The 20,805-nt window shown below is 40.5% G+C and overlaps 1 protein-coding gene and 1 non-coding gene across 2 annotated transcripts; one reads left to right on the forward strand and one right to left on the reverse strand.

Annotated features, from left to right (window-relative positions):
* Positions 1–5,718: 5,718 nt before the first annotated feature.
* On the forward strand, positions 5,719–10,906 carry SERP2 (stress associated endoplasmic reticulum protein family member 2). The gene is made up of 2 exons (XM_072621509.1): positions 5,719–5,851; positions 10,805–10,906. Exons 1-2 carry the CDS (start codon positions 5,768–5,770, stop codon positions 10,904–10,906), a joined length of 186 nt encoding a protein of 61 aa, XP_072477610.1. The 5' UTR covers positions 5,719–5,767.
* Positions 10,907–11,060: 154 nt separating this feature from the next.
* LOC140513011 (U6 spliceosomal RNA) lies at positions 11,061–11,164 on the reverse strand. The gene has a single exon (XR_011970054.1). It is a non-coding gene; the product is annotated as a U6 spliceosomal RNA (small nuclear RNA).
* Positions 11,165–20,805: the final 9,641 nt, after the last annotated feature.

Below are 20,805 nucleotides of genomic sequence, written 5' to 3' on the forward strand. Positions count from 1 at the left end.
GTGACATAGAGCTTTTGAGTGCTTAAAGTTTTAAGTAAGAAAACCAAAGGTCATAGGGTTTAGAAATATGAGAGACCTTAAAAATCTTGGCATTCAACTTGTTCATTTAACTGATGAAGGGTCCAAGACCCAGGGAGGTTGTGTCTTGCCCCAGGAAGGAGAGAAAGAAACATTTATTAATCACCTATTACATGCCAGGAAGCATGCCACGCAATTTATAAATATTGTCTCGTTTGATTCTCACAACAACCCTGAGAGTTAAGTGCTGTTATTATCATCCCCATCTTACATTTGAGTAAACAGAGGCAAACAGAAGTCAAGCACTTTGCCCAGTGTCACCCAGCTAGGGGCTGAAGCCAAATTGGAACTCAGATCATCCCCTCTATAGGCCTAGCTGCTTTCCCAGGGCAAAGGAACAGTTGTTCCCAGAGCCCATATCAAACAGATCTGATTATCTTTTCCACCACAACTTGGCTAAACCTAGCTAATAATCTGTTAACTCAGATAAGTTAGGCAGGACAGCATATAGAAAGATGGACTTGGAGTCAGAAAGACCCTAGATCAAATATGGCCTCAGATGTTTTCTTGGCTGGGTAACCTTGGATAGGCCACTTAATCTTTCTCAGCCTCAGTTTCTCCATCTGTAGAATGAGGGAGAAAGCCTCCAAGGTCCTTTGTAGCTCTAAATCTATGTTTCCTATTCTCTTCAGAATATAGAAGGGACAGTGACTGAATCTTTGACTCAGTTTCCTCTTCTGTAAATATGAGGATAATGCTAGCATCTACATCACAGAGTGGTTGAGAATCAAACGAGATCATCTAAGTAAAGTGCTTTGAAAACCTTAACACACTATTTAAATGCTAGCTATTATTATTGTTGTGGTTAAATAACCAACCAACTGTCCCTTCACCCAATTTAATGAGATGGATGTTTGTCCAAGTATCAAGATACTGTACTGACACATACCTTACGGAAAGAAATAGCACCCAAGTGCTTGGATTCACCAATCTGAGGCCCTAAATTTTTCAGTCTCGATTTATATTCACATGCTTATTAGAAATTCTTACTTTGAGGGCTGAGAATGATCAAGGCAGCTAAGAGGCACAGTGCCAGGACTGGAGTCAGGAAGACCTGAATTCAAATCTGGCCTCAGACATTTATTAGCTGTGTGACCCTGGACAAGTCACTTAACCCTGTTTGTCTCATCTGTAAAATTAGCTGGAAAAGGAAATAGTAAAACACTCTGGTATCTTTGCCAAGAAAATTCCAAATAGGGTAAAGAAGAGTCAGACATGACTGAACAACCTCAAAGAGAATAACCATCTTTGAAATAAATTTTCTTAGGTAAACAAATTCTGAATTCTAAGAAGAGCCAGATTCTTCAAGCTGTGGTTGATCGCTGTGATCCAGCAGTACATGTTGAAGTTCCTGCTTCCAGTGCAGGTTAATCAGGGCACACTTCACCATCCACTCTACGCCATTTCTTTGCTCATTTATTTGACATTATGTATCCCCATACAAATTGCTTTGTTGTTGTGTTCGTCCTTCATTTTCAAAGAAGACTAAGTCATCAGAGAGATAATGACATGACTTGCACTTGACATTGTTTTGAGGGTTGAACCTCATACAAATAAACACTTAGTAAAGTCTTCTGAAAGTGGTGGTGGGCAAGACAAGATAGAGGGGAAAAACTGATTACAGGAAACAAACCTCATTAGCTTCCTAGGTGACCTCTAGCAGAATTATTCATGAGCAGCTCAGACATGGAAGGAGAGGAAAGAAGAACAAGAAAGGGAAGAAGGCAGCATTTGAACCCCTTGATAAGCTGGGGGCAGCACCACAACCATGGGTTTGGTGTAACGGAGATTTGTGGATGATGATGACAATAATGAGGGTGATGGTGATAATGATGATAGCACGAATATAGAGCTTCAAAGTTTGCAAAACACTTCACAAATATCTCATTTGATCTTCAAAATCATTCTGGAAGACTGGTGTTATTATTTTTTCTTAGTCTCACTGTTTATTTTTCTTTTTAACATATATTTTAGTTTTTACCCAATTACAAATGAAAACTATTTTTAACATTTCTTTGGAGTTTTTTTCAAGTTTTGAGTTCCAAATTCTATCCCCTCCCCTCACCCTTCCTGAGACAGTAAAAGCATTTAGCTATAGGTTATGCATGTGCAATGATGTAAAACATTGCCATAGAATGGCAAGAAGTAGTACAAGTAGTTAGTAGCTGTTAGTACAATAAGTAACTAACAAGTAATTACTACATATTAGTACAAGAAGAATAAAAAATAATAAAGAAAATTAATAAAAGAAAAAAGAAAATAATAAAAGAAATAAAATAAAAATATAGAGAATATAAAGAATATTACAAAAATATAAAAAAAGAAAAGAAAAAATGAAATAAAGTGAAAAATAGCATGCTTCAGTCTATATCCAAACAATATCAGTTCTTTCTCTGGTGGCAGATAGCATGCTTCATCATGAGTCCTTTGGGATTGTCTTGTATCACTGTATTGCTAAGAATAGCTAAGCCACTCAAAGAACACCACTGCTGTTACTATGTACAAACTCTTTTCTGGTCCTCTTCACTTCACTTCATATAAGTTCATGTAAGCCTTTCCAGGTTTTTCTAAAATCATCCTGCTTACTTCTTATAGCACAATTTTGTTCCATCACAATCATATACTACAACTTGGTCAACCATTCCGCAATTGGTGGGCATTCCTTTGACTTCAAATGATTTGCCATCTCAAAAAGAGTGGCTACAAATATTTTTGCACAAAAAGGTCCTTTTCTCTTTTTTTGGATATCTTTGGGATATAGCCTTAGTAGTGGTTGGGTCAAAGGGTATGCTCAACTTTATAGCCCTTTGGACATAGTTACAAATTGTTCTCTAGAATATTTGGATCAGTTCACAACTCCACCAACAATGTGCATTAGTGTCCCAGTTTTCCCACATCCCCTCCAACATCCCTCATTTTCCTTTTTTGTCATATTAGCCAATCTGATAGGTGTGAGGTGGTAGGTCAGTATTATTATTATCCCCATTTTACATATCAGGAAACTGAAACAGATAGCAATTAAGTAACTTGTTCAAAGTCATACAACTAGAAAGTGTCTGAGGCCAGATTTGAACTCAGATTTTGCTGTGCCTGGATGTGTCTGTACTGATATTTATCCAAGTTTTAAGCTTAGCAAAACCCTTTCCTGATTACATTATTTGATCCTCACAACAGTCCTGTGAGGTAGATGAGATTGCTATTTTCATTTTACAGAAAACTGTAGGAAACAGACTGAGATGGACTGAGTGACTTGACAAGTCATTTAACTAGTAACTAGGGGTGGAGGGTGAGACAGGAGTGCTAAATTGGGCTTTCTCTGACTCTCTATCCCCTAAATTAGGCTAACTTTGAATAATGTTCTGCCCCTCCCCCACAAAAACCCAAACAAAACCTTCTAGGAACCATACAGCAGACAATGGCAAGAGGAGGTCTCCAGGAACTTTGGATTAATGTTAGTAGAAACGTTATTCATTCCAATCTCCCCACCCATTTAACTATTCTCATCTTAGCCACCTTCTGCCCTTTTCAAGGCTGAAACTCTCCTGTGAATTCCTGGCCCTAATCCTTCTCCACAACTCTCTACTGTGTGATGGGGCAGCTAGGTGGTATAGTGGATAGAGTACCAGTGCAGGAGTCAGGAGGACCTGAGTTCAAATCTCACCTCAGACACTTGACACTCACTAGCTGTGTGACCTTGGGCAAGTCACTTAACCCCAATTGTCTCATCCTGGGTTATCTCCAGTCATCCTGATGAATATCTGGTCACTGGATTCAGATGGCTCCTGAGGAGAAGGGAGGATGGTGACTTTGTACAGCCCTCCCTCACTCAAAACACAGTCAAGTGCAAGTCATGTCATCATTTCTCTGATGGCATGGTCTTCTTTGGCAACGAAGGACAAATACACACACTGTGTGAAGGAGAAAATCTTGGTTGCCAAGCCAGAAGTGGAGGAGAGGTAAGACGAGAAAGGAAGGTTTGACCCTCACATCTTCCCACATTTACCATTCTGTTCCTTCTCATCTCCTTGACAACCTTCCAGATCCTCCCCCATCTTCTGCTTGCCCCTAGAGCATTGATCTTGGTTGGAAGTTAAGGGAAGGCTGGTCTCAAATTATCTCTGGTCAGGGTGCAGCAAGGCTGGGGCGACTGACCCCAGGCTTATTATCCTGGGTTTAAATGAGCCCACTGATTCTAGCTACAAAAAAAGAAAGGGTTCTAGTCTGATTTCTCTCGAATTCAACCTTCAGTCTTAAACCTCACACAGGCGAGGGGATCCCCCAGTGCCAAACCTCAGCACCACCTGCTGGTCCCCCAGGGATCCAGGGGCGAGGCTCATCCCACACGCCTTGGCTGGGCCAAAGCATTGGCATAGTATGTTCTGTTTTGCAAGCAGCCCTCTTTCCAACCCAGGAGCAGCACCAAGGAGAGGGCTTGTTCTTACAGAACACTCTGCTCACGTCTTCCAGCTGGCAGTTGCCAGCTCTCCCACCCCAACATCCGCAACCACACCCCACATCCCACATCCTCCTCTCGGGCTCAGCTCCATCCCGATCTTGTAGACACGGGGTGTCAGGGGTGTCTTCGGAGGGAATCTGTGTCCTGGGCACCGTGGTGCCCTGAATACTAGGCTGGCAATAGGTGGGTGAAGGTGGGGGGGGGGCAGGGAATGTGGATGGATGGAGGCATTTGCAAGGGACCTGGTCCATACACCCTCTCCTCTGGTCCAACCCCTTTCCGCGGGGGCAGGCTAAGTGTCGATGGTCTAGGGATGGAGTGGGGGAACCAGTTGCACCCCCACCCTCGTATTCCCCCACCCCTCCATCCCCTGTAGATTAGAATCTTGCATTTCCCCACGTTCCACCATCAGAACTTTGTAAGACAGAGCCCCCTGTCCCATCGACTCCCCGAAAAGAGCTGCTGCCCCCCGGGAAAGGACACGTGGCTGTGTCTGCTCTCGTTTCTGTGTGGTTTAGGTAGCAGGAGGACCGGAAGGATAACGAGGAAGTAGGAGAGGGTTTCCTGAGATGAGAGATTACTTCCGTCCATCCTCTTTCCCGTTTGGAAGCAGCCAGGGCTCAGGATTGGTGCTGGGCCAGGGCTGGGACTCGGGACTCGGGCCGGAACTGGCCCTGGAGAAGCGGCAGCAAGCGCAGGAGGGGAGGGAGTGTGGAGAGTTCTGTGGGATACACTCGGCCCTGTTGGAGAGGGTCTGAAACAGAGAAAGAAAGAAAAAGGCAGCGGGGAGAGAGAGAAAGAGAGGGAGGGAGGGAGGAAGGAGGAAAGGAAGGAAAAACAGAAGGAAGGAAGGAAGGAAGGAAGGAAGGAAGGAAGGAAGGAAGGAAGGAAGAAGAGGAGAAGAAGGCAGAAGGAAAAGAAAGAGGGAGAAAGGAAGAAAGGAAGGAAGGAAGGAAGGAAGGAAGGAAGGAAGGAAGGAAGGAAGGAAGGAAGAAGAGGAGAAGAAGGCAGAAGGAAAAGAAAGAGGGAGAAAGGAAGAAAGGAAGGAAGGAAGGAAGGAAGGAAGGAAGGAAGGAAGGAAGGAAGGAAGGAAGGAAAAAGAGTGAGGAAGGAAAGAAGGAAGGAACAAAGGAAGAAAAGAAGGAAGGAAAGGAGGAAGGAAGAGAGGACGGAAGGAAGGAAAGAAAGAAAGAGAGAGAGAAAGAGTTTAAAACAATTAAAAGCAGCCAAGCCATGGTGGCCAAACAGCGGATCCGGATGGCTAACAAGAAACACAGCAAAAACATCACACAGAGAGGGAACGTAGCCAAAACCCTGGTAAGGCAGGAGAGGGATGCTATGCTGGGCTGGGCTGGGGAGGGGGCGCATCTCAGAGACTGGACTTCTTTCTCTCTAAGGTTGAATCATGAGTCATGAATCCCTTTCTCTTCATATGCTCTGCCATCTGTTGCTTCTCTCCAAAGAGGATGGGGATACCATGAATTGTGGTCCAGGGTATAGAAGAGGACAAGGAATAAAGATCCTTTCCCCAAATTAAGAAAACTTGGAGAGAGAGTGATGAATGCCTAAAGATGGGAATGGAAGGACTGTAAGATCTTGAACTAGAGGAACATAGAATCATAGTTTTAGCACTAGAAGGGACCTTATGCCCTAAAGCTAAGTGACGGTGGCAGAGATGAAATTCAAACCTCAGTACTCTGATTCCAAATCTACGACTTTTCCAGTAACTTTGACCAACAGACTTTCTCATCCCTGTGGATGGGACCACTCAGACTCATAGTTGGGTCAGCAGAAGTGGAGAAAGGATCCTAGCTAGCACAGCAATAAATCACTTTGATTATTGTCCAATGTCTTGGTTATGGTGGTCTACAAAGCAGGATGAGTTCACAGGAAGAGCTCGATTTGAGCCATCGTTGAATGAATCTTCCAAACAGTGGAGTATTCTAGGAAAGAATGAAAGCCATATCATTAGGGAAAAAATAACTTGGATTCAAGGTGCAGCTAGATGGTGCAGTGGATAGAGTGCTGGGCCTGGCATCAGAAAGACTTGAGTTCAAAACTGTCCTCAGACTTGTACTAGCTGTGTAACCCTGAACAAGTTACTTAACCCTGTTTGCCTCAGTTTCCTTATCTGTAAAATGAATGGAAAATGACAAACCACTCCAGTATCTTTGCCAAGAAAACCTCAAATGGGTTCATGGAGACTTGGGCAGGACTGAAAAGGACTGAACTACAACAACAACAACAAAAACTTGGATTAGGACAAGAGTTGGAAATCATACCCTCAAGCTAGGGATAGGTAGGGTTTTTTTGGCTTGCTTTGTTTTTTCCCCAGTTCTTATATATTATCCCATTTTCTAGAGTATAAATTCTACAAAGACTTTGGGGTTTGACTGGAAAAGTCAGCTGAGTAGATTAGACAATATCTTTTCTTGATGAGTTGTGTAACTGTCCAAAAATGAGATCTGTTAACACCATGCTACTTAGAACTCATGCCAAACCAGACCTCGTGCAACGTCAGAGAAACTCTGAGATGAAACTGAACTTCACTTTGAATCTTGAGTTCCAATCTCAACTACTCACTGTCTGCCTTTCAGTTATTTATTAGGACATTTCTTGAGCTGTCGGTAGTAAAACTTCCAGCCTGGGCTCTACAGCGCCATGGAATGGGAAACATTTTTCACTCAAGTATGTATCCTTATCTAATTTCACTCAGTAGAAAGAAACCTGCTGTGCTAATTAATATTAAAGCATGTCCTTTCAACCTTACCCCTAAGAGAAAATCTGTCCTCCAGATCACACTGTCAACTAGAGGAAAAGTTTTTGTTTGTTGGTTGGTTTGTTTTGTTTTGTTTTAACCTTAATGGGGAAGGAATGTTTCTGAACATTCACCAGATTGCGTAAGTGGCAGCAAAGTTATAGCAACTTGTAATGAAAGGTTTCCTTGCCAAGGGGAACGTTTGTATGTGGTATTTGAATATAACTGGATGGACTGTTTCCTTCCCTTCTCCTCTAGCTTTCTAACGAATTTTGATGTAAATGGATTAGCCCCTGCAGGGTGAGATGAAATTCTCTCAAAAGAAAACAATCCCTAGTCAAACACAATTAGACTGGTAATGTATCTGTGTTCTAGGTTTCTTTCAATAAGTTAGGAGATTTGAAGTGGATTCCACCTAAAAGTTCAGCAGCACATTTAGTTTTTGCATGTGAGGGAACATCCATCGTAAAGAAATGTCATCAACCAATGTGGACCACACTTGTTTCGCAGTGGAGTCTTATAGAGTTGTCTGGGGGCCTTTGGAGAATAAATGACTTCCCTAAGGTCAGCACAGTCAGAATCTCCATCCTGATGCTGAGGCCAGTTCTCTGTCCACAGAAGAGGATTAGAAAAGGAGCATTTTGAATTACCTTGTTAAAATCATATGAAGAGTTACAACGGGTTAACTTTATCTGTTAGACCTCAGATTTGGCATTGTATTGTCTTTATGAGGATGTCTCCTCTACCAAGCGGTATTAATCAAACACCCCTTATCTACCTAACACTTGGATTCAGGATTCATTGGATTCCCAGACAGGATAATGACAAATATACCGAGAGCAAACAAAACCAACAATGAGATCTAATATGGACAGCTATCAGCTATTGAAAAAAAAACAGCTTCTTGAACTCTGAAGAAGTATGATTCAGAAATTTGGGGAGTTCTTTACCCCAAATTCAGATTTCCATCTATAAACTTTTTCTTCCTGTAGATAAAGAAGCTTAATTCTAGTTAGCAAGTCATTTCTAGATCCCCAAATTCTTTTTTTTTTTAATTTCAACTAGCTGTGTAGGCAAAGCAACATTTTTAGCAAGTGTAGGAAAGCACAGGCAGAAACTAGCTTTCATTAAACTATCTCAGATTGGTTTAATGTGGGAGAGTTGGAGTAAAGATAAGAGGGGTATGTATCAAAATCTATTCCAAGTAACTTCAGTTAAAATTGGTTTATGTATTCGGTCTAGGGTGAACCAGGCCATAAGATCAAATGCAATGGTAGCACTGTGAAATCTCCACTTAGAGTTATCATTTTCAGTTATTTAAGACTGATTTTCCCCTCACTGAGGATGATGTAATTTCTGTTATTACTTACAGAACATTGTCAGATAGAATTCTTCATCTCCCTGAGAGGACAAATCCATGAACTATCTCTTCTTTAGTCAAAATTTGCCTGACATCCACACATTGAAGCAAGCCCCTGAGAAAATCATTTATGTAAACCCCAATCTGTTGCCCATTAGGAAGTGGAGTTGAAGAACAGGATGTGTCCCAGTCCTCTCTACCTGATCTAAATGATTGGTTGGTTTTTTCCCTCGCTAAGCCTTAACCACTAATGAGAGATTCCACTAAATAAATGATCCCATATCAATCCAAAAAAGTTGGTGAGAGTTTTTTAACAGCAAAAGATAACTTGTCTCCATAGGCTTATATTCAGTCAAGACCTATTCAGGTCCAAAACTAATAAGAATGTATTTCTGTCTCCTTTGATGTTTTTTCTTTTTTCTTTTTTTTTTTTTTTTTGGTCCCTTTTAGTTTTGTTTTTGCAATATTTTTTTCTGGATCTTTTGGGATAATCGACTAAACATATATACATATATATATAAATATAAAATGCTTCTTAATTGAATGATTGCTTCGGGTTTTATGCACTTTCAAATATTCAGTGAAATTATTGGTTAGGCCTGTATTTTTGCCGTGATGATGATGACAATGATGATGGCTGACATATACACTGTACTTTATGTACATTCTCTCTTTGTAATGTAACGGTGGCACTGTGAAATCTCCACTTAGAGTAATCATTTTCAGTTATTTAAGACAATATAAACTAAGATTCTTCCCTCACTATATGGGATCAAGAGCAATTGAGAGGATGATGGATAACTGCCCTATAAAGAAGGTACTAGAGGTATTATTATCCCCATTTTACAGATGAGGAAACTGAAGTGAGGAGAGGTTAAGTAATTTTTACCCAAGGGCATACAACTAATGTCAGAGGCAAGCTTAGAACCCAGGTCTTCCTTGACTCTTAGACAATCATGCTCATAGAGTATGATACCTCCAAGTACAAATGGGTTTGGAGATTCCCTGAGATGGATGAAATCTATGCGAGAAAGGAAAATTATTTTTATGAGGAAAGTTTGGAGGGAATTATTTCATGTAGAAACGTTTAGATTAAGCTTTCACAGATCATAGAATGTCAGAGCTAGAAGGTCCCTTAGAGATAATCTAGTCATTTTGCAGGTGAGAAAACTCCTGCTTGATGGCCTGAGGCCTTAGGAGGCAGAGCAACATGCCCAGGTCACACAGCTGCTTAATGACTGGAGCAGCGTTAGAAACCAAGCCTCCTGACTTCTAGTCCAGTTGTATCAAACGCTGTTTAGAATGCTGCTACTTTTCTTGAGTAAAAGATCCTAGGCTTGAGATATCCCATTCCCTCCTTGCAATCTGTGTGACCTTTGATAAAGTACGGACTTTCTCTAGGCCATGGTTCTCTCATGTGTAAAATGGCAGGGGCAGGGGGAGGGGGGAAGATATAGGTAAGAGCTGGACTTGATCAAGGGTTCTTGGCTTGGGGTCTATGACTTTTTAAAAAAATATTTTGATAGCTATATTTCAATATGGTTTCCTTTGTAATCAATGGTTTCCTTTGTAATCATATGAATTTTATTTAATACATTTAAAAACATTATTCTGAGAAAGGCTCCAGAAGCTTCTACAGACTCTGAAAGGAGCCCATGACACAAAAGATGGTGAAGAACCCCTAGGCTAGATCTTTAAATTCCTTTCCAACTCTAAAGGATATGATTCTATGGCATTGTAAGCCCCTCCAATTCAGGATTATTTTTATCAGGGTCTTTGCTTGTGCCCCTCCTCCATTGGTACACAAAAGAACATTGTGAGAAAGGAAAAAGAAATTAATTAACTTTCTCTCTCTCTTTCTCTCTCTCTCTCTCTCTCTCTCTCTCTCTCTCTCTCTCTCTCTCTCTCTCTCTCTCTCTCTCTCTCTTTGTGTGTGTTCCTTTCCTCTGTCTCTTCTCTCTCTCTTTTCTCTTCCTCCTTCTTCTTCTCTTAATACTGTTAACTGATACACTCCATCTATTCAGAAGTTGGAAGTGGATGTAAGTTAGCTTCAAGATCTGCCTTTGTAAAAATGTGAACTAAGAAGGCAAATTATTTTTTTAAAAAAACAAGGCAAATCTAATTCTCTTTTCTCTGGTCCCTTCTATTTTAGAGACCACAAGAAGAGAAATACCCTGTGGGCCCGTGGCTGCTGGCACTGTTTGTTTTTGTTGTCTGTGGATCAGGTATGGACACTGCCCCTGAGAACAAATGAAGGGTGTTTCAATGCTAGCCTTCACCTCCATGTTATTCTCTACCAGTGGAGCAGATGTGTTTTATTTGTAAGGACAACCTATTAGAAGCATTTCAGTTTCAGTTTCAGACTCATAGTAATTATTGCCTTGGTCTTGAGCTGATCCATTTTTTTTTTTAATATGGAATGTTTCACCAAATTGATGTCATCTTTGTGCAGGGGCCATCCCAATCTTCTCAGTATCATTCCAATTATACTATATGGGCTATCAAAGCTAGCATGAATTGATCCATTGTTAAAGGGGACCTAGGTCTCTCTTGCCCTGGTAAGCAAAGCTTACAGGAACCATGTGACATCTGTTCAGCCCTCTTCTGTCCCCTGCCACAGCAAAGAAATAACCGTAATGAAACCAACAAGATCAAAGATCAAATGGGATAAGCACGAAAAGAACATCATAAACTCTAACACATTAAATAAATGTTAGCTATTGATTTTATGGTTGTTTCTGTTACAGCAAATCAGAACAGCATAAAAATTAATATAATATATCATACCCAAGTGAACTGACTGAAGTAGATCGAATAATAGCAGCTAGCATTTATGTAGCACTTTAAGGTTTATAAAGAAAAAGCCATTTACAAGTATTATCTCATCATCATGACAATGCTCTGAGAGGGGAGCTATTATTATTCCCATTTTACAGACTAGGAAACTGAGGCAGACAAGTTAAGTAAGTTGTCCAGGGACACATAACTAGTAAAAGCCTGAGGCTGAATTTGAGTCTTCCTATTTTCTATTTGGTTTTCTATAGAAAGAACTACTTATTGAATCATCTTCCTGCCTAAACGTCTAAAATTTAACTTTTACTACAAACCCCCTATTCAAAGAAGAGTTAGAACTTCTTGGGGGAAGCCACAGTAAGGGTGCTTTTTCTGAGATAAGTAACACATTCTTCTCTAGTATTAATACCCTGGGTTTTCACATTGGATTGAGCCTTTGACCTATAGTTCATATGGTTATCTCAGACTTGAGAAACTATATATAAACCACAGGTTTCACTTTCACATTGATTTCCTCCCAAGATCACCCATGGTGAAAAAATACCCTGAGGAAGCATGAAACATTGGAGTTTTGTAACCTTTCAAATGACTATCAAGATTCCTGAAGTAAGAGATTTGAGCTGACCAATGGAGATATGGATCCCTGCTGTCCTGGTGACTGAAGTAAACAGGTTACCATATCTATTCAGTCCTTTTCTGTTCTCTACCCCAGCCAAAGAACTTTTTCTTCCTAGACTACTCTAATGACACCAGCAAGACATGCAAAAATACTGGATTTAGAGTTAGAAAGATCTGAGTTTCAAATTCCGCATCTGACCTATCACTGACTCTGTGACCATGAACAAGTAGCCTAATCTATCTGAGAGACAGTTTCCTCATATATTAAATTAAGGGTTCATTCCAGCTCTGACTCTATGATCCTATTCTCTATGCTCTTTGACAAGGTAAAAGCTATTGAGTAAACTATTTTCTTTTGACTCTTTAAAGTACTGGCTTCCCCCAAAAAGACCAAATCCCCTAGAAGGCAGAGGAAGGTATCAGTCCCAAGGTGCTGCTTGGTCTTCTATGGCTCAGAATAGTTTTTCCAATAGGATTTTGGTTTCTAGGACTATCTGCTAGAAATTCTTACCCAATCAAAAAAGCATTTATGAGTAAGGGAAGCAAATGAAAAACAAAATAGAAAGAGAAGAAAACCCTAAGAAGTACGGTAGGTGTAATAATAATAATAACAACATATAGAATTTTAAGGTTTACAGAGTGCTTTACAAATATTATCTCACTTTTTTCCCACAACAAACCCAGGAGGCAGATGGTCTTATTATTTCCATTTTATAGAAGAGGAAACTAAGGTAGAGATCAGGTGATTTTTTCCAAGGTCACACAGCTAATATATGTCTGAGGTATCATCTGAAACCTTCTGTTTAAGAAAAAATATATAGGTTTTATTTTTACATCACCTTCATTCCTGTGTATAGCCCTTCCACCTGCCCTATGCAATGAGCCATCCCTTATGCCAAAGAATGAAAAAGAAAGAAAGAAAAAAGTAATTCAACAAAACTAAGCAAAGCATCACTGAATTTGACAGTCTATACAGGGTTCCACACCCACCCATAGTCCCTCACCTTTGCAAGAGAGGGAATTTGTGATTGCAAAAGACTTCTATCCAGTCTCCCTTCATCCATTCCTTCCATCCCTATATGTCATTACCAGATTAATCTTCCTAATGCAAAATTCTGATCACTTCCTGTACTCAGAAACTTTCAGTAATTCTTCATTGCCTGATGAATGAAATTCGAAATCCCTGTCTTGTCATGGAAGGGCCCAGGGTTCTTGGAGAATGGAGGAATAAAAGGTTTCTTGGAAAAAAATGAAAGAAAACATTTAAGAGGAAGTCATGGAGGAAAAACAATCTGAAGGGACATGGATATTCCAAATCCAAACCTTTGTTAAAAGGCAGAGGTAGAAGGATATGATTCAGAAGTAAGGGAGGAAAGAGCTTCAAACCACTGGGGCTATGTAATAACTTAGTGGGAATGACATGGATGAAGCTTTGACCAGGAGCAGTGAGACAGATAGAAAGAAAACCAGGACAGAAGGGTATCCCAAAAACCTAGAGAAGAGAGAGTAGCCAAGGGGAGAGAGTGATCAACAGTGTCAAAGACTACAGAGAAGTCAAGAAGGATAAGGATTGAGAAAAGGTCATTAGATTTGGCAATTAAACCATCATTGGTAACTTTAGAAAGGGCAGATGGATGAGCCCAAAAATAAGGTAACAAAGGGTTAGAGGAGAGGAAATGAAGGCCCCAATTGTAGATGGTTTTCTCAGTGAGTTTAGTCAAGAAGAAGAGGAGAAATACTACATGTGATGTGGTCAAATTGGGCATGGTCAGATCAGACAAGGGTTTTTTTTAAGGATGGAAGAGAAATGAGTGTGTTTGTAGACAACAGGGAAAGAGCCAGTTGGTAGAGAGACGTTGAGGATTATAGAGAAGGGGTATGATAATAGAAGAAATCTGCTGGCAAAAAAATGGGAGTGATGGGATCAAGGGTTAATGTAGAGGAATTTGCCTTGACAAGAAGGGCCTCTTCTTCATTGAAGAGAGACCCCAAAAAGTATTGATGAGGTTTCTACTGAAGGGCCTCAGGGATGTATCTTTGACTTTGTTCTCATCTACGTTTTTATTAATCCTTTGGCTTAAAGAAAAGATGGAATTTTTGTACTTCCAAAGGACACAAAAGTGGGAGAAATAGACTACCATATTAGATGACAGAGTCATCATCCAAGAGGATTTTGATGATTGCAATAAGGGACTCATTTAACAAGATGAAGTTTAATAATGAATCTTACCCTTGGGTTCAAAAATTCAACTATCCAAGTATAAAAATAGAGACATGGTGCCAGATAACAGTTATTAAGAAGAAGACTTGAGAGTTTTAGTGACCCTCATAGCTTTGTGGGGCAGCTAAGTGGCCCAGTAGATAGAGTGCTGAACCTAGCATCAGGTAGACACATCTTCCTGAGTTCAAATCTGGCCTCAGATGCTTACTAGCTGTGTGACCCTAGGTAAGTCACTTGACCCTATCCACTTCAGTTTCCTCATCTGTAAAAAATGATCTGGAGAAGAAAATGGTAAACACTTCAGTTTCTTTGCCAAGAAAATCCCAAATAGGGTCATGAAGAATCAGACATGACATGAAGAATATAGTTTCATATGAGTTCAAAGTGTTACCTGGAAGCCAAACAAGCTTATGCTATTTTAGACCATAGTAACGAAGGCATAGTGTCCAGAACTGGAGAGTATCCACATAATTGTATTGTATGCTGTCATGATCATACCCATCTGACATGCCATGTTCTGTTCTGGGAACCACATTTTAGGGGGAAATGGTGACAAATTTCCAGGAAACAGTGATCAAGATGGGGACGAAATGTGATATAATACAAGAACATTAAAAATTTGATACAATGCAACAATAACCTTAAGAAACTTTGAATGTTTATCCTGCAGAAAAGAAGATATAGATGGCACATGGCTAATATCTTCAAATATTTTAAGGGTTGCTCTAGTTCAAGATAAACTAGAGATACTAATGCAAGGAGGAAAGTGGGTCCTTCTGGGTCTCACTGTAACTTTTTGAGATAAGGCAGTGACATAATTGCAGCTCTATAAAATGTTAGCTTTATTTGAAAGGAATAAGAGAAGAGGGGGAGAAGCACTGTAGTGTGTGTGTGTATGTGTGTGTGTATATGCATATATACACATTCATATATATGTACATGTGCATGTGTAACTATACACACATACACATCTCTGTGTGTAAAATTGTACATTTAAAAAGTAATATGACTTGGAAGGATAAACTTGGAGTGTAGAACAGCTGACTTTAAAATCTGCCTCTGACACTTAATAGTGGGGTGACCATGGACACATCCCCTCCCACTCTGGGCCACCCTTCTTCTTCTTCCTTCTAATAATACCTTTAGTAGCTATCACAAAAAGCTATTATAAGTTTTAAGTGAGCTAAAGTATGTAAATCACTGTGCAAGTTTTAAAGCACTTGGTTATTCCTTACCCTCTATTATATAGAGAATATAGAACTCATCAAGTGAAAATAATAAGAACTAAGAGTAGCAGTCTTGGGGATACTAGACATGGAATCCATACTGAGAATCTATATATCTAAAATTGAGCTAATTCAATCTTCCCTTTGGTTGTTTGGTCTATTGGTTGGTTGCTTGTTAGCCTGCATTCTTGAAGAGGACCCTAGTAACTATCGCTATGTTAGAGTCAAGTTTCAGTGTATTTGACTGTGGCTGATCAGATGAATACAAGCTTGGAATGCTCTATCATAGGTTGGGCACAAATAGCCCATGTGAACATCTGGGGTGGATTCTTGCATTTCTTTTGAACTACTTCAATTCTGCTTTGCTCATAGAGTACAGCACTTTCCTTGATGAGGTCATGCCATGTAGGCAGCCCTGTGTCAATGTCTCCCATGTCACACAATCAATTGCTAGTTATTACCATCATCATTGTAAGTATTATTACTATAATCATCTAGGATTGAAATGCCTTACATCAGGAGGAAGTGGGTTCCTGCTAGCTAGAAGTCATCCACCAAAGGTTTGATGACCACTTGGCAGGTATGTCGCAGAGTATATCCCTGTTCAAGTTCAGGTTGGGGCCAGTGGTCTCTCTGCTCCCTTCTGACTCCCACATTTACAAATGGAGCTGTCAGCAAAGAGCATGGGCTGCTTTAGAGGGATATTGATTTCCTTCTCACTGGAGGTCTTCAAACAAATGCCAGGTGACCCATTATTTGACTATATTTGAGGAATTCTGTAGAAGACATATATGTTTTAAATATAAATTAGGTTGGACATTCTCGAAGGTCCCTCCCAATTCTAATTTTTACTTCTGGCACTTTACCTCATGGAGAAAAATTAAGTGAAGAATAATTAGCCTTCCTCCCTTTTCCTTTTGGGGCAGCTGGGTGGTACAGTGGATAGAGTGCTGGGACTAGAGTCAGGAAGACCTGAGTTCAAATCCAGCCTCAGACATGCACTATCTGTGAATGAAGAACAAATAACAACAACCATGTGACCCTGAGCAAGTCACTTAACCCTGTCTGCCTCAGTTTCCTTATCTGTAAAATGAGGGGCAGAGGAAACAGCAAACTACTCCAGTATCTTTTCCAAGAAAATTCCAAATGGGGTCATGAAGAGTCCAATATGACTAAAAATGACTAAACAACAACCTTTCCTTGGAGAGGGGAAATAGGGGCTCCATTTTTTCCCTAAGAGCTGGGATCTAGATAGGCCTTCCTGGCTGATCCTGGGCTGGAACTGATACATCCAGTCATTGCTTCTGAAAGTTGTAGTCTCTGTGAGTCAATTGACCAACAGTGGCATTCTTCTCCTGGCTGTGGCCAGGAATTACCTCCTACCAGATACACATCTGGCTGGGTACCTCTACCTAGACCCCACATTCACCTTTCTGCTCCTGGAACTACTTTGTACACCTAAGAGGGCAGAAGACATACCTCTTAGAGCAGAGTGTCCATCTAAGTATCATGTATGAGTATTATAAAGTAGCATTTGTTTATTGTTCCAGTTCAAGTTCCCTTAATGGCTACCCTCACACTTGGCAAAACCAGCTTAAGAAGTCCAGCCATTAAGAATAATTATGGCATTTCCAAGGCTATTTCCTTTGGGAAACATCACTGCCTTTAGCATACCAACATACGTCACAGACAGAGGTTTGGTTTGGTTTTGTTTTCATAATCTCTCTAACCAGAACATGAGGCATGGGCTCTTTGGACCTCTTCTTAGTTCCACCAGGGTATCAGGATAAAGTTCATGAGGATAGTGTGCTGTTAAGATTCCTGGCTTTCACCTTTGGGTGTACCTTGATCTCTCCTATGGTCTCTAAATAAGAAAACAGTTGACATTATCTATTAAATACTTAGAGCACATGTCAGCATTTTTAATGATAACATGCTTCACATATAATAATATTTTTCCTTGTGATAAGGAATTGAAGAAAGTGTAGCAAGCTCTGAACCAAAGCCAGCCCTTGGTGGTTTGCGTGTTAGCCTGCTGGAGGTTGTTTAACAGTGAAAACAAAATGTGAATTTCACTTCCCCCCAAACAGTTCTAAAAACCAGTGGTTTGCGGTAGAAGTGTTTCTACCAAGATAAAGTGAGCTATCAGCAAGAGCTTTTGGTACAATATGTTTATTTCAAGGAATGAGAGGTTTTTTGTTCACTAAATTGGATAACTCAAGGTCTTTTCTTGTATCCTTTTTTTGCATTCATTTTTAGTTGACTTCTTAAAAATGTTCAAGCATGTCAGAAATCTGAACTGTTGCTAACTAAAATACCTTTTATGGCTCTTTCAAGACTAAACATTCTTCTCAATGTCTCAGAAACTTCCCATCTTCAAATCTTAAAATTAGCTCCTTGGGATCACAGATTTAGAGACCACCGACTCCAACCTTCCCAGATGAGGAAATTGAGGCTTGGAGGTTATGACTTTACCAAGGTCCTACTGCTTTAGGGTATCCTAAAATCTAGATTCAAGAAAGTTGAAGTTTATAGGAGTTGAGCACACCTCCCATCTTGACAGTTTGTCCTTGTTTCCTACCTTTTTCATAAAAACACTGTCTTCCATCTTTATGCCATGCCACCTGCTCTCTAGCTGTACCTCCATTCAGAACTAAAAGGACCACCCCTATGACTCCCTGGGTTTTCATTGATGAATCAGACTCAGTCTATGATGCTACTTCCCAGCCACCTCCATGTCATGTTTCTGGGCATGTACCCTAACCCCCTTTGAATGCTAGCTCTGAGAACAGTTATTAAATCCATGCTGCCATTCCTGGAAAGGATATGCCAATCATTCATCCAATCACCATTTATTAACACATACTTCTAGCCACTATTCCCCCATATGTGTTACCTTCCCCATTACAATGTCAGCTCATTAAAAGTAAATACTGTCTTATTTGCCTTTGTGTTTTGTTGTTGTTGTGGTTCAGTCATTTCAGTCATGTCTGACTCTTCATAAGACCATTTGGGTTTGTTTGTTTATTTGGCAAAGATCCTGGAGTGATTTGCATTTTCTTCTCCAGCTTATTTTACAGATGAAGAAACTGAGGCAAAGAGGGTTACATGACTTTGCCCAGGGTCACACAGCTAGGAAGTGTCTGAGGCCAGATTTGAACTCAAAAAGAGGAGTCTATCTGACCCCGAGACATTTGTATTTGTATTTCATTCCATCCTTTGCATATGGTCAGCTCACCCTGGTCCTCTTGAAAAAACCTGTGATTCAAAACATGGCACCATTTTGGAAGGATTTGGTAGCAAAACTAGGTCCAGAGTCTTTGCTTATTTTCACTGTCCACTCACAATTAGGATGTTGACTTCAATAGTCATATCAGGGCTGCTGCTTCACCTGGTGACTTTTGGTTAGGACTCATAACCCCACTCCATTGATAACTCCTATTTCTCTCATACTTATTCAGCATTCAGCCTCATTTTCCTTTGTTTCCAGATCATTGCTTGTTGGCAGAAAAAGGTATGAACATCTCTCTCTCTCTCTCTCTCTCTCTTTCTCTCTCTCTCTCTCTCTCTCTCTCTCTTTCTCCCCCTCTTTCCCTCCCTCTCTGCCCATCTGCCTGTCTGTCTCTCCGTATGTCTGTCTATCTCTATGTGTGTGTCTCTCTTTCTCCCCTTCCTTTCCTCTCTCCTTACCTTTTCTCTCTTCTCCCTCTTTCTTCTGTCTCTGCATCTCCTTCTCTCTGATTCTCTTCCTCTCCTTTCCTCTCTCCTCTCTTCTTTTCTCTTCACATTCTTTCCCTCTCTTCCTCTCTTTTTTCCTCTCCTCTCTCTTTCTCTCTCTTTCCTTTCCTTTCTTCTTTCCTCCTCCCTTCTCTCTTCCTCTCCTCTCTTCTCTCTCTGTCTCCTCTCCCCCATCACACACACACACACACACACACACACACACACACACACACACACACACACACACACACACACACACACATACCAAAGTGTTTCCTGGGTAGCTACTTTAGGTTTCTTCACCAGAATTTCTCCTGTATATTATGACTCTGATTAGTATCTTAGTTTTCTAGTCTATCGTATAATCAGTAGTCAGCTCATATAGTGTCTCCATCTCCCTCTGTTATTTTTATTTTTTTTACTTGGTTGATCCCCACTGGGCCTTGAGTTGACTGGGGAGTATACCCTTTTCATAGACCTCAGCTACTTTATATAGCTCTATGTATGTATCTGCTCTGTTCATCCTCCCCTACTAAGTTATATTTAATCCAGGGGTCATCTCCAGTTATTCTGATCTGTATCTTGCCACTGGACACAGATGGTTCTGGAGGAGACAGTGAGGCTGGTGATTTTACCCAGCCTTCCCTCATTTAAATCCAATTCACTTGCAAGTCATGGCATCACCTCCCTGATGTCATGGTCCTCTTTGACACTGAAGGGCAAACAGTAACAACATTTAACCCAGGATCACAGTTTAATTTACATCTTCCTTTGAATCACAGAAGAAAATATTTGAGTGTGTATTCCAGTTTCCTTCTCAGCACTCTTCCTCCCTCCAGTATTTCCAAACATGGCCCCATTTATGCCTCTTGTATGTATTACTGGTTTTGACATTTGACATTTGATTTTCATTGGTCACTATAACCTGTGTCTTATAACCTGTGTAAGCTCCTTAAGATCAAAGATTGTCTCCTTTTTGTCTTTCATCCATGAAGTGCCTCACTTGGTGTTATGTATACTATGGGCACTAATAAATGCTTGTTGAATTGAATTAAATATTTCCATTTAAGTGTAGTATCAAAAACTGGATCAGGGTCTATTTCTGATCATTTTTGTGTCATGATTTGACAATCTGGTAAAGACCCTTTCTCAGAATTATATTTTTTAAATGCATAAAATAGAAAGAATTGCAGAGAAAACCAGTTATACTGAAATGCAGTTAGCAAAACACATATATTTTTAAAGTTGTCAGGCCCTAGGTTAAGAACCCCTGCTCTAGATAAACTGGGCTTCATGGGAAGGAGAGAGTATTCAGAAAGGAGAGAAAAATTCCACCAGTACTCTCAGTCTACCTTTTTCATACCCCCAGCAAAGCCATACCTGTGGTGAAGGGATCTAAAGAGCATGGGGGTGGAACACAACAAGGCCCTGGAGGATAGAACACCAGCAGCCTGGCTTTACAAAGGGAGCCAGGTGATTGGGCCAGGCTATCTGCAGAACATTCTGGCAGCCCAGGCCCCAGCAGGTAGCACACATCTGTGCCCCTCTTACCTTCTAAACTAGTAATTATGTCTG

This window comes from Notamacropus eugenii, chromosome 6 (genome assembly GCF_028372415.1).
Source record: "Notamacropus eugenii isolate mMacEug1 chromosome 6, mMacEug1.pri_v2, whole genome shotgun sequence".
NCBI classification, from domain to species: domain Eukaryota; kingdom Metazoa; phylum Chordata; class Mammalia; order Diprotodontia; family Macropodidae; genus Notamacropus; species Notamacropus eugenii.

What these genes read in the sequence shown, in the direction of transcription:
- SERP2 (XM_072621509.1), top strand. Translation starts at nt 5,768, where the DNA reads ATGGTGGCCAAACAGCGGATCCGGATGGCTAACAAGAAACACAGCAAA. An exon ending in GGAACGTAGCCAAAACCCTG is followed by an intron (nt 5,852 to 10,804) that starts GTAAGGCAGGAG and finishes CTTCTATTTTAG; the next exon opens with AGACCACAAGAAGAGAAATA.